Genomic DNA, 14,191 nt, shown 5'->3' on the forward strand with positions numbered 1-14,191 from the left:
TATTCTTCTTACTGTTATTATTTTTCCCTGTTCGCTCTTCTTGTTTCCAGGGTCAGCAGAGAAAGGAGAGAGCCATGGAGGGCTTATTTGGACTCACAGAGGCTTATGCCGGCCCTGACCCACAAGGGCCATGGGGGATGAAGGGCTAGTTCTGCCTGCAACCGAGAACAATTCAATTTTGTGCATTGCTGCGAGGTCTTCATGCATGTCACGTGCTCTAGTGCATCCCGACGGGTACGCTAAATAAATTGTTAAATGTGTAACTCAATAAGAATAAACAGGTTAATTATAACACATCACATCCATTCTAATTCAGCCTTCTTTCCTTTCAAACCTAGCAGCAATCCCCTCCTGTAGCATCCATGTTTTCCTTTGTCAATTTTAATGTTACAGTAATTATATCACAGTAAAATAACACGCCTAATTGCTTCCAGTTCTTTTCTGAAGCTCATCCTAATTTCCACTCCTTTCTGTGGCAGATTAAATAAAAATGTCTTCCGCACAGCAGGAGAAAAATACCATCACTCAGTCCAGACTGTAATAAATATTAATTGTGATGCACCAGGCAGGACTAGATTAAAACGTGCTCACACCAAGCAACTCTATTTCATCCAGCAGCAGGATGACCTATTGCAGGTACAACACGAAGGAGACTATCTCGGGCCTGCAGGGATGAGAGCCGTGAAACGAACCAACTAATGCTGTGGAAGTTAAAAACCAACTGATCCTTCTCTGATAGGGCTCTAATCTGCTTTTATTTGTTCATACCTAGCTTCTACCCTGCAAATCTGATGTCCATATTCCCACTGGCATCTGAGGAGAATTCATATGGATTAAAGAATTAGATCGGCAGTTTGCAAGCAACAGCCAGCGCGTCACTGCTGAACTCCCCCTACTTCGGGAATGAGAAATGCCGGGACCCCACCGATCTGGAGATTGAAGTGTTGAGCGGAGAAACAGTTGTGTGGCATACAAAACTGCAGGCTGGAGAGCCTTCCCTGCGATAATTTCCATTCTTCTTCCCTAAACTCTGTGTTTTTCACAGGGAAAAAATAAACTTCATCAAAAAAAAAGAAAAAAAAAGGATGATATGTCATATAGCTGCTGCATTTCAGCAAAGGAACGATCCTTGTCCGTGGTTTGCGCGTGAGCTAAAAAAGCACGCAGGGATCCTTTGCTGTATATATGGAAGATTAGTATAAATAGACAGAATGAAGCGAGCTTTGCATATGCATGAAGCGAAAAGCAGCTCGGATGCTGCGCGCTGCCCCGGCAGGCTTCCTCCGAGCCCCCGGAGGCAGCTGCCCCGCGGGTGGTTCGGGCACACGCACGCTGCCCACTCGGGCTCTTCTTTATATTCCTTCCTGCACAGTCGTGAACTTGAGGGGGAAAAAACAACAAAAAAAACCCGTTTTTTAAGGGAAATGGGGGTCCCGAGCGCCTCGCACCGCTCCGGGGCGCAGACTGCCCACAGCACCGCCAGGAGCGGGGCCGGGGCCGGCCGAGCCCGCGGTCTCGCCTGGGGCGCCCGGGCCACCCGCCGGGGCGAAAAGAGCGATTTTCGCCGCTCAGCGAGGCCGCGCTTGTCCCGGCCTCGGCTCCGCCGCAGCCGAGGCCTGGCGGACCGCGCTGGGGGGGGGGGGGGTTGCGGAGCGGGCCGGGGGGTGATGGGGGTCCTGAGCCCCCTCGCCGCGGGGCCGAGCCGCCGGCCGCCGCGGGCCTTGTTTACCGGCCGCCTCGGTCGCCCCGCGCCGCCCCGCGCCACGTGACGCCGCCGGGGGCTGGCGGCGGCGCCGCCTCCAGAATCACGCGACCTCGCCGCGGGCCGCATCGCTCCCGCGCGCAGATACCTCCGCCTGCCGCGGGAGGCCGGGCGAGCGCGGCCGCAGCCCCCGCCCCGCCTTCCCCTCCCTCCCCCGTCCTCAGCGGGGAGCTAAGGCTCTTGAGAGGGAAGAGCTCGAGCGGGGCGGTGAGGGAACGTGCGCGGCGCCGGGAGAGGGGTGTGAGCGGAGGGGGGCGGGGGGCTGGAACTACTTTCTGCGGCGGAGGGATTCGAGGGGAGCGGCGGCCGGTGAATGGGGGGGAGGGGGAGGTAGGGCCAAGATGGCGGCGCCCTGTGGGCTAGAGGAGCCCTGAGTGGTAAACAGCTGAGGGGAGGAGAGGGAGAGGTGAGTGCGCCGGGCCTTCTCCTCCTTCCCCCAGCGGGGGCGAGAGAGGAGGCACAGAGGGGGGTGTGGGGAGAAGGAGGCAGAGAAAAGAGAGCGGGGGGAGGCACGGAGAAAGGATTAGGGGGAGGAGGCGGCAGGAGAAAGGGAAGGGGCCGGGGGGAGGGAGGAGGGATGGGGGAAGAGGGCAGCAAGCATGGGGAGCAGCGGCGTCCGCCGAGCTCCTCGCCCCCTTCCCTCCTCTCAGCCGAACTTGGTCTTTGTCATCAGCCACCTCCCGCCCAGAGGGGTCCTCCGGGCACTGCCCTCCTGGAGAGATTCCCCCCACCTCTCTCTCGCTTGATTCGCTTTTCTTTTTTAAATTTACTTTCCTGTATTTTCTGTACCGGTCGTAGAAAGAGGTATTGTACCTCCCTTTCAAGTCCTGAGGAGCAATTTCCAGATTTCCCCTGCCTCAGTCATTCTCTGAGGGGATTCCCTCATCTGGGATTAGGCATTAAAGCAGTTGTTAAAAGTCTTCCCCTCTGGTGAGGAAGGCTTTTCTTATTTTCTTGCTGACAGGCAGTGTGTGAAGTCAGTGTAATACTGGTAGGGATGATGTTTACTTCTGCAAGAAAACATTTTGCTTCCTATTGTCGCAAAGAACTTAGACTAATTCAGAAGGTAGAGAACAGCTTTTGGCTCTTTGTTTGCTGTGAATGTAATCTCTTTTATTTTTTTATCTGTTTAGTCAGTGATTCTCTCCTTGTTTTTTACGAGCTTTTTACAAAGCAACGTGTAAAGAAACATATGCCTTAAAGGAATACATGGTTCAAAACCCACAGAAATGGACACACAAATGGGGATGAAGTTTTGTGCATAGAACTGTTTCAGGTTTTTTTTTTTTAAACTGGATTCAGAGAATATTCCAGTAGATGCTACTACAGAAGGTTTTGATTCTTTATCTGATCTGATCCTCTAGTTATTAACACTAACTTCTGAGGCAAAATTGTTAGAAACTCATCATAATCAAAGCACTGTTAAAGTGATACTATTAGATGAGAAAAACTTCTACAGTTTACATGTATGAACAGCAGAGAACTAGATACTGAATCTTTGAAAACTCAGGCAGTTTGAATAATGCTTGTAAGCGCAGAGACCACATACCTCTGTCTGTACCTGGTTTTACTTTGCTATGCAGCAATAAGATGCTCTGGTTGCTTATCAAACACATTTTAGCCATGTTAAACTAAAATCATGGGCTTAAAATCCTTTGCTCAGATTTTTTTTTAACAGCCTAGTCAACTCTTGATTAAATTGCCTTCATGTGGAGTGACACTGACTTACTCAGATGAAAATGTAGTCAGAACATCTACTGTGTCATATGATAAGCTTTAATTAAAATGATTTTATCTTTGGCTGTTTTTCAGTGTCAGGTACTTGATTCTTAATCAATTCAGAGTTAACTTTTATGGTGACTAACAAATGACAGCATTATTAAAGGGTTTCCATATGAGATATACAGTCCCACTGCAGGTATTCTGGTGTTTTGAACAAACATTTGGCTTTAGTAACTATTTCTAGTTGAGAGATGAATGCTGGCCAAATTCAGAGTTGGAATGCTGGGATGCCCCAACGTTCTTAAAACTATCAGACACCTTCTTGTTAAATAGAAGCTGATGACATTACCGAAGTCGGTATCTATAAGAACTGAATAGCTTATAATGCGCACATGCATCTTTGGAAGATATGCCCAGTAGTAAGCAAGCAAGTCACATAATCAGAGCATTTTTATCGGTGCCCTTCTGGAGAGACGGGAGGAAAGGTACCAGATTTTATGGCATGTCATAGCCAAGTTTATATTTTTTGAAATAGTATTATAGCTCAGGATCTTGATCTATTATGTAGCTGCTATATTTTCATGTAGTTTAATAAACATGATGGGGACACAGTAATCATAATATTTGCTTTGATAGCGTAAGAATTTCTTTTAGTAGCACATTAAGATACAGAACAAAATTATTGAATCAGTAGACTGCTGTCACTTTCCTGGGTATTATTCACTTTTGTTTTTAATTAAAATGTTTGACAACATTTAGTATGGTTCTGTGTTCTGCTTAATGCCTGCTTTAATTCTTGGAGTAGTTAAAATGCCTGGACTGAGTACGGTAGTTAGTTTGCAATGGTTTCAAGATTTACTGAATTGCAGCCTAACTCTGTGAACATGTTTAAAGAGTTCTGTTGGTGGAAAAAAACTGATCCAGAGATTTAGGAGTCTTACTGCTTGTGTTATTGTGAAATCTTGAGCTCTCTGCTTACCTGTTTGTAGTTTTAAAAAGATTCCTTAGTTGAACTTCTTTTCCTCATGTGCTCTTTAATTAAATTGGCATAGTAAAATAGAATGTTTGTTCTTATTTATTTATTCATTATTAATAGATTGTGTATAAAGAGCTGAAATAATTCCCTTTTGGGTTGGCAAGTGGCTTGTTAGCGTGGCTTCTGCCAAAGAGTTTAGCGTCAGCCCTACCATATTCAAGCTCTTTTTTCCCCATTTCTGATATACATTGCTTCTTAAAATTTTACCCTCTGTCAGAAATTTGATGATAGTAATTAGCACAGTGTCTTGGCACAGCACAGTTTCAAATGCATCTTAAAAATTGCTGAATATGACTCTCTCTCTCTTTTTTTTTTTTCCTCTTCCTCTTCCTGCTGCAGTTAAGCACCTGCAACAAAGTAGATGAGAGTGGATATACTAACAAACAAGAGTCTTGGCTTATAAGATAATTACAAAGTTTAGAAATGGGATCTTGTATCAGATCTTAAAATAAGCAGAAAAGTATGGACTGCTAGAAGAAGCCAGTTCATTCAAAAAGCAGACACCTGCATTATAAAAGAAGCTGAGTTGTTTGTTGTTTAATTGTACTGTTCCAGTTGTAACGATCCTTTTGAATTGAGGTGACAAGTATGTAGGGTTGTTATGTCTGGGGGGTGAAAAAGGGTGTGATCAGCTGCTTAGTATCCTATTGCCACCAGTGTTTTTTTTCTACCTACTGTCACTTTTCATCCATTGCTTATTTTTGTAGGTGCTGTCACTTCCATTATGGTAGTGTTTAGTTTATTTGTGAAGAAAATATAAAACTGAGCAGTGTGAGGAAATGTGAAGCAGGCTTGGACTGCTGTATATCGGATGGGAGGACATGAGCCTTACCCTTTGGTGACCGCAGAGCCTTTCAAAGTTTTGAGTGTGAGAGGCTGCTTTCTTATCAATCTGAATTTTTCTTTTAAAATAATGATCAATATAAACTACTTCTGTCCTCATTCATGGCTTTTGGCAAAGCAGTACCTGCGGTCCTTACTGTGCGAGCAGTAGAAATCAGGTGGAAAAGTACAAGTCTTGAGGTCTGACCTCACTTCATTCCTGAGTCTGATTGCTTACTGTGAAGCTTCCAGGATGTCGGTAGTGGTTTTACGTTGTTGAAATCCCCCTTTTCTGTTGCTGGGGAGGAATAACAATTTGCTGGCACATCCCAAATTTAACTTAAGGTTAGGAAGTGCGATGAAATGCTGATGCTGACACCCTCCCCCTCTTTGCAAAATATCGCTTCTGGTGTCTGGATTTTCACATTATTGTAGTAAATGGTAAGGACGTTATGGGAGGAGAACGTGTGTATGTTGAGTGTGTCCCCCTCCTCCCCGCCCCACCGTGAAGCATAACTGGCACTACCAGCTGCTTTTTCATTTGGCTTGAGATAAAAATACACTGAACAGAAGAACATCTTCTCTTGACAAAAATACTTACAGAAGTCATAATCTTTTGATTATGAGACCTGCTATCTCTTTCTCTGTTTAACCTTTTCAATCAATATTTATGTGGTCTTCCTCTTTGGCTTGAGATTGTAGCTTAACTATATTTTGTTGTGGTTAGCTTAGCTACCAAAAATCTTTTTAAAACAAATTGCTTCTTGGCTTGTTGGCTTCTTCCTTCTCTCCTGTAAGCTGGCTTTCCAGTTGTATTGATTCAAATTAATACTTTGATAAAAGTTTGTCTTTGTGAAAACTCTTGAATGTAAGAATAAGAAGTTTGCTACTGGTATCTGTATCTTCCAGAGAGGCTAAAAATTTGTATTTTAAAAGGTATATAAACAGAGTTTTTCACTCTTTACTATCTAGTGACTTGGATATCTTATATAAAACTAACTAAAAATGCTAGTAAAGAATCGATGACTCAAACATTATCGAAAAGTTGCTGATTTTGATTTAATCCTGTCAGTTCCTAATGTAGCTTCATGGATGTTGAAATTCTTCTAATAGCAGAATGAGCGCAATAACTAGGGGTGAAAGCATTAAAGAGATCCATCATGTATGCCATGTATTTGGGAAGAAAGACACGGCCGTGATGTGATGATGTAAGGATTTAAGGGAGATTCTGTTCACTGCGGACATTATATCAATCCCAGCTACAAAACGCTGTGGCGTTCAGTGGGTGATCTCACTGTTTTACAAAGTAGTAGGAATTCCTTAGCCTGGCCTTTCTTGAGTTCCTGATCTGCAAGATTTGAAAATCACATCACAAATAACTGGTGGGACTGGTAATAAATCACACGGTTCCCATTACTTCTGGGAAATGCGCTTCACCTATCAGAATGCATTGTTCCCTCCTTGAAGTTAAATGCCTGTTGTCTGTAAGCTAGTTATTCGCCTGTCTTTGGAGAAAACTCGTGACACGGTGCAGCGGTACTGCTGGAATTTCCCGCTTTGTTCATCTGTGCTGGGCGTCAGGGACCCAATTTGATGAGAGTCTCAGTCCTAGCGCTGCAGATCTGCAACCTGACAAATAGAGCCTGCACTGAAGAAAATTGTGATTTGCTATTAAAAACTTGACTATTTGTTTATAGTGTGGTGACAACATGTACTAGTGTTTATATAACTTCAACAGATAAACTGGCCACCTAGTGAAGTAACTATGTATAATACTGTCCCATTTTTAGACTTGTGTTGGAATACTTTTGTAAATATTTTGAATACCAGCTTTTGGAGTAGAGATTGCTCCACTTTACTTAAAATACTTTGACAATACTGATTGACAAGTTAATTTAAACTGTCCTGGATTTTATTGGCATAAGGTTACTTCAGCCATCTGTTTTAATTAATTTAGGGAGCTTGAGAAACTATTAGTCACCTATATGTGCAGTTATTGGAACTAAACTTGCATTATCAACCTTGTTTTCATCAGGTTATAGTGTTTGTGAGTGCCAGCAGGCTGATAGTATAAAGTTTGAGAACTACTGAACACTTAAACTAGTGCTTTTCCCATCTGCTGACAAGTGTGTTGTTGAACCTGGTTGCCAGAGCTCATCTACTGGGTCTGCATAGGCATACTTCTTGATTTCACCATGCCATAGTTTTTCCTCTGGCAACATCAGAATTAATGAAACCTGCTGTTGAGGCTTTTATTGGTGTCATGAAGATCTGCTCCAAACATTAACAGTATTAGTAAAGCCAAAAAAATAAAGGGGGGGGCATTCTCTGTAGGAGGTTATTGTCTCTTCTGCAGAAGTTGCTTTGGCAATAGAGTTGAAGAAAGTAGAGGTGACAAGGTCTTGATGGGGTAAAAAAGCAGACTAGTGTTTATGCCGCTTTAATTCTCAAAACAGGTTTTGCTCGCAGCTGGTTTGGGGGTGTGGTCATGCCTCTTGTTAATGAGACTTTAAACAACTCATTCATTTTCCTTAGGAAGCTGGTGAATCTATTGCTTAACCGTAGCTGAGACCATGTCCTGATGGAAATTTAGAGACATCTATTTTAACAAACCCTTCACAGTCTCAAAAGTAGTGTTCTCAGAAATAAAGGAATAGATTATTTGTAGGAAATTAGTTTTTTTTTCCCATATATTTCTGCCACTGTGTTCTGTGACTGCTTGAATACTGGGTATCTCAATGTAACTGTAATTGAGTAAATTATTGTAACAGTGATTACTAGACACTAACAAAACAGTTGACTCCTGAAGATGAGTAATGAAGTGAAAGGTTGACTCTTTCAAAGCCATCCCTCTATGTAACCTAAACTTTTTGAAAGGGTCGTGTCTCTCCGAATACTTCTTGCCTTCTAAACTGTAAGCTCTTTGAGGAAGAATTTGAATTTAAAGTTTGAAAGTCTGCACAGTAAGGAATCAAAAAAAAAAAAAAAAAAAAGGCAACCCTACTCATATTCTCTTGGGAAACGGACTAAGATCTGTTCTATATTTGAGAAGAAAGCGTCCCTTTTCACCCCCCCCCCAAAGTTTCCCTTTTTTATTTTTAATTCAAAGTCTTGCTCAAAGTACCAGCCAATTTTTATGTCTGCAGTTTTTAACATCTTGCCAATGTGATGTGAAAAGAAATGGCATTTATATCTGAAACATTTCAATTAGCAGTCTCCGCTAGCTGCTTGTAGATGAACTAAAATTTTATTTAGACTGTTCAGCTATGATCATTGCAAAGTGAGTTGTGTGGGTTCTCTTTTAATTTCCTTTTGTTTTTTGTTTTTGCCAAAAGGGAGAGTAAAACTTACACCCCATAGCTGTGTTCTGGAACTGTGATTACTGGAACATTTTAAGAAAGTTTGTTGCTAAAGAAATGCCTCATGCAAGTGTGGTACCATATTATCTCCTTTGAATTTGCAATCAGTGCCAATTTAAGTAAACTGATAGACTAGTGTGGCCCTAATAAAAGTGACCTTGGGTAGGTCTGTGACTACTGAAATGATATGTTGCTTATGACAAAGTTTACTGGTAGGCAGGTTAACTCCTCCTGTCCAGTAACAATTTCGAACATAAGTTTTCAAGAAAGTAATATGTATATAAGTACAGCGTTATCATGTAAAATAGAACACTAATGTCCTCAGCTGATGTATAACGCTGTGCTGCACAGAGTCTGAAGACATGTTCTTTTGTAGCTGTTTCAAGGTGGACATAAGGCAGGTAAACCTGGAGTTCACTGCTGTTTCCTCTCTAGAGATTGTCAACTAGAAAGTATTCAAAATGATCCCTTAATTCTGTTAATGCTTTCACAACTAAAACTGAATTTTAATGCCTTTCCTGCAGGGTTATTTGTAATTCTTGTTTTCTGCTCATTTGAAATGGTAAATGAATTCAAGTATCCTTACCCTGTCTGGATCTTCCCTTTAGCATAATTAAACTAGGCACAGAATCTGGTATGATAAGAGAAGGCTTTGTTTGGTAAGATTTTTACCTACAATAAATAAAACTCTTTATCAGTTTTTGAAAGTTTACAGCACAAAACTACAATCTTGTGGAAGCTGTCTAGTTGAGGCCCTTGTGCAGCTGAACCTATCAACAATTCTGGAAAGGGCAACCATGCAACACTTCTAGGTGTAGTTCAAACTACAGGCTGACTTTCCTCATGCGGGAGGTGCATAACTCTGCTATTCTTAGTGAAGGACTTAACACTGTTCTGAATATGTAAGGTTTGATGAGGAAGAAATAAATTGTAGCTTTTGTTAACCTTTTAATGCTTTTTTTTTAATTTAGCGATCATGAAAGGTGTGTGGTTAATAGCGGTGGAGACAGAAGCTCGACTCATCCGCAGAACAGGTGCTGTATACACAATTGCAGTAAAAAGATCCCTTGCGTGTAAACTTGTTACGTGTAAATCCTGCCTTCCATAAAGGAAATGAAAAATGTACGCTAGCTGGAAGTAAGAGGAAAGAAGAAACCCTCGCTAGTAAGACTAGATGTGATGTGAAGCCAAATTATTTCTGCCACTGGGAAAGGTTCAGCCTACGTTGCTTATTGACAGAGCAAAACTTGATTCATTTTGTGGTAGCTAGGGGTGATACCTGAATCTTTCCCTTGCTGCTACATGTGAGGAGGCCATCTTAAAAGCCTGGAATGATTTAAATTTAGTCCTGCTTAGTACTGTGAAGCTGACCAGAGTTGTGTTATCTTCACACTGTTGCTTTTAATAATCTGTACAATTTTTGCACTGTGGGGTTTTTAATATAAAACTCGCAAATTGTGAAAACATGGCATATTGTGCTGCTAAGCTTGTGATTTTTAGTTACTATGCACAGAGAGGCCAAGCAACAGCAGCTGTAGTGACCCTAACTGAGTTTCCTAACAGCTGCAACTTGGCTCCATTGCAAGTATTTAAGCACGAAACTAATAGTATGCAATAATGTAAAGCAGAGGGCAATGAATTTCTTATTGCTCATCTAGCCACAGGAGTGGAAAGGGGTCTTGAGATGGCAGATTATTTCCAGAGTGTAGACCACTATGCAGAATGCTTGAAAGGTTGACTGAGAAGGAATTGCTTTAAGAAAGCTAGAATGGAGCAATTCCAGGGAGCTATTTGCATTTTATTCAAGACTTTATTCTTACCTGGAGAGCAAATTAAAGAAATGTGGTACCAAAATGCTCTCATAGTCACAATATATGTATGTTAGTTAGGATTTTCCATAAAGCAGATTTAGGTATTAAAAAAAAAAAAGACAAATAGAACCTGCTTGTGACCTACTGGCTTCTTTGAAAACATTTCTCATGCAGCTTTTATTGCAGGTGTGTAAACTCTAGCAATCCTTTCAGTATAAGACTGTTAAATGGGTTATAGTGCAGAAAAGAAATAGGGAAGTGATGAGAGATTTAAGATGGAAAGGAAAACTCATTCATCTGTTCTCTCTTCTCTTCTAGCCTGGTAGAGGCACCAATGAGGAACTTCCTGAAATTTTAACCTCCACATTCATGTTAGTACCTGCATCATGGCACAGCAAGCAAATGTTGGTGAGCTCCTCTCAATGCTGGATTCTCCAATTCTGGGTGTCCTGGAAGATATAACAGCTGCGTTCAAAGATAATCTCATTTGTGGTACGTATTCTTATACAGGGTTGGAGGAAGGGTTTTGCTTTTACACCAATAAAAATAGAATAACTCTTTTTCTATGAAATGTACTCTTTTGCAAATGTGACTTGAAAGAAATTCTCAACATTTGGGATTCAAATTGTTTTAAGGATTGAGGCTTCTCTTCAGTCCGTTTTACTTAACAGACCTTCCAAGCGGTGCACTATTATGTAACTGTTAAAATGCTGTTATAAAACGACGGGATTTTCCTGTGGCATAACCTCAGGTTACGAGCTGATGAGACTTACCTTGTCAAGTGTATTTAAAAAGAACTTGGTTTCATCCACTTCATGGGAAACTGGTGGTATTTTGCTCATTCCAAGAAAATCCACCAACCCCCAAACAAAACATCAGACCCAAACTTTCTTGAAAAAATGCTTTCTGCTACTAAGGTGTCCCTTATGTTGCTGGAACTTTTTCAGAGGGTGAGAGCAGTGTTACTCTCCTTAGGTCTGAACTAGTTCTCCTTTATCTGTTGAAGGGAGAGAATGTCAAGTTACTCCTGAACTCTATACCTGTATTTGGTAAAATACTCATGCAGTTCAGACAACTCAAGGTTAGGCAGTGCCACAATAATTGTTAGTCATTTAAAAAAAGTAATTACTTTCCCACTGAGCTGAATACAATTGCTTGAATAGTTAGGGACTGGAGAATGTAGTTGAGAGGTCTCATTTTCTTAAAGGTCTGGTAACACTTAAGTACTAGTTCATATTATAAATTATGTAATAATTATTATAACATTGTGCAACATTCCTATAATGAGGAATTAATTTTTAGTGTATTGAGAATGTACTTTTTTTTTTTTCCTTGCTCTAAACAAACTGATAGACCGTGGACCTATGCTTGTGAACAACCTGGTAGACTATTACTTGGAAACCAATTCTCAGCAGGCACTGCATATACTGTCCACGCTGCAAGAGCCTCATGACAAGGTAAAACAATCTTGATGTTAAGTATGGCTGATTGGCAGATGTTAGACTGGTATTAAAGAAGGCTTTAAATAGCATCAGTTAGAAGTCTGCTTTTGCATTCTCATATAGAATTACCTTGTTGTAGAGATGCAGTATCTCTGTAGTAAGAGTAGTTTTGAGGAGGAAAAAAAACCCAAACCCTTCAAACAAAGGACTTTGTTTTGTGTGTTCTTTAAACTGGCCCAGTTAAGTAAAGAACTTCTAAAATGAAATTTGGGGAGGGGGGGATTTACTTAAATATTTAATGCTGTCTATTTGCAATGTTACTGCTGCTTGTTCAATCTAGCCAAAAAGGACTTGGGGATTGTGAGAGCATGTAAGCATTTTTAAGTAGATTGAGAGAACGGCACTAGAACTTGTTTTACTTCTGTTTTATTTATTTACTTAATAAATAATTTAATAAGTGCTTTGAAGTGCAGTGGCTGATTCTGGACTGAATAGTTTGCATTTCACCACCAGAATACTTAAATTTATTGTTGGGTTTTCTTTGTTCTGGATCCTATATGTTTGTAAAAGAACCGTAACTTCCATAAATGACAATAGCAACTGCTGAATATAGAGGCTGATGAAAAAGAACATATATCAGTTAAATACAAAATCTTTCCTCCTTCTACTGCTCTTCGCAAAATCCTGTATCAGCACCTACTGGACAAAATTAATGAATACATGGGCAAAGCTGCTACCCGTTTACCCACGCTCTCTCTGCTGGGGCATGTGATAAGACGACAGCCGTCTTGGAAACATAAGCTTTCTCAAGCACCTCTCCTGCTTTCATTACTTAAGTGTCTCAAGGTAAGAACTGTCAGTGTTGTCTGTAAAACACTTGTGCACTTGAGGTAAATAAACATACTTGCAGCCCAAGGAATTTGTGTTCTGTGTTGGTGTCATTTGGTTAAATTGTGGGAAAAGAAGAAAGAAAATGTTGATAAAATACTGAAAACACGCTCCCTTTCTACTGAGACAGGCTGGAGTTATATCTGCTAGATGCTCTGTGTTGATCCTGTCATTACTAACAGTTGTGTATCTAAAGATCTCTGTCATTGTATAACTTTGAGTTAGGGAAATTTACTGATACTTCTTTTAAAAAAAAGTCAAAGACAGAGGACCCTTGGTGAAGTTGGATAGTCATCTTGAATGTGAACTTAATGAGAAGGACAATAACATCCCATTTGTGCATTCTGAAATTTGTGTGTGTAAGGTAACATGCTCTGCTTTAGTATAGATAGGCCCTACAGTAGGTTATTCCATGAGGAAGTTACCTTGCAGTTGGCACACTTTCCCTTCTTTGCCGCAAACTTGCTAGAGTACAAGGAGGTGGCTGTCTCCCCATGCTTTGGTTTTCCCACCTGCAAATTTATCTATTCCCATACTGTACAGTGTGGGTATTACAACAGTGATTAAAGTGTGGAAAGTGTTTTGAGACCTGGAGTACATTGTCAGTCATATTTAATATGATAGTCAAGAATTAATATCAGTCATGTAAGTCACATTAAAATGCATGACTTAGTCATGTGCCAGTGTTCTTGAAAACAAAAACACAGGGATTTTTAACTGTCAAAGAAAAAACTACTAGTGCTGTCCCAGGAACTCTTGACTTGCCTGACAAGTGTGCTGTTACTCTTTTCAGTGGCTCCAAGTGTGAGAGCAGTGAAGTATGTCAGCAAGCTGGTAGGAGTGGAACAGAGCTGTGGAACCGCTAGGGATGTGTTCAGGGGGACAGGAGCGGACACACGTGTGTGCTGTGAAAGGTTCTGTCTGACTGAATGAGAATGGAGGAGGTAGACTACACGGAGGAAGAAAAATCCGTGACATTCAATGTGTTGCGGCAGCCTGAGTGGCTCTTGAGAAGTGCAAAGACCAGCTCAGTGGCTTCTGACCACAGGCTACCTGTGCTCTTTACACCCCTCTCCTGGCAAAGCAGAGGAAGCCCATGGTTGTCAGCAGCTACTGAGGGAAGTGCCCCTTAAGCTGGGGAAACAATTAGGGGCCGCCCCAGGAAAAGATTTAAACACGTTCTGTTTCCGATCCTAAAACCTGATTCTCTATTACTGTTTCATCTAGCTAAAGACTTTTACTACCACATCCCTTTCTCTCAGTGTAAGTCGTGGGGATCTGACTATTGTTTGAATGAGTGCTTTATGCAGTATTTAGCAGTTGGAGTCATCAACCAGGCACTGTTTACA

General features: G+C 41.4%; 1 protein-coding gene across 7 annotated transcripts in view; it reads left to right on the forward strand.

Moving 5' to 3' along the window:
- The window catches only part of TSC1 (TSC complex subunit 1), a 41,668-nt gene that overhangs the window by 8,233 nt on the left and 19,244 nt on the right, over positions 1 to 14,191 (forward strand). For 3 of the 7 annotated variants that reach the window (XM_067309186.1, XM_067309191.1, XM_067309190.1), the window contains exons 1-5: positions 1,878 to 1,969; positions 9,673 to 9,735; positions 10,831 to 11,004; positions 11,866 to 11,969; positions 12,648 to 12,800. In XM_067309186.1, the coding sequence (XP_067165287.1) occupies positions 10,899 to 11,004; positions 11,866 to 11,969; positions 12,648 to 12,800 (363 nt within the window). In that variant the 5' untranslated portion in view covers positions 1,878 to 1,969; positions 9,673 to 9,735; positions 10,831 to 10,898. The other 4 variants (XM_067309189.1, XM_067309188.1, XM_013941772.2 and 1 more) reach the window with 4 other exon arrangements.

The sequence above is a fragment of the Apteryx mantelli genome, chromosome 21, assembly GCF_036417845.1.
Source record: "Apteryx mantelli isolate bAptMan1 chromosome 21, bAptMan1.hap1, whole genome shotgun sequence".
Taxonomy (NCBI): Eukaryota; Metazoa; Chordata; class Aves; order Apterygiformes; family Apterygidae; genus Apteryx; species Apteryx mantelli.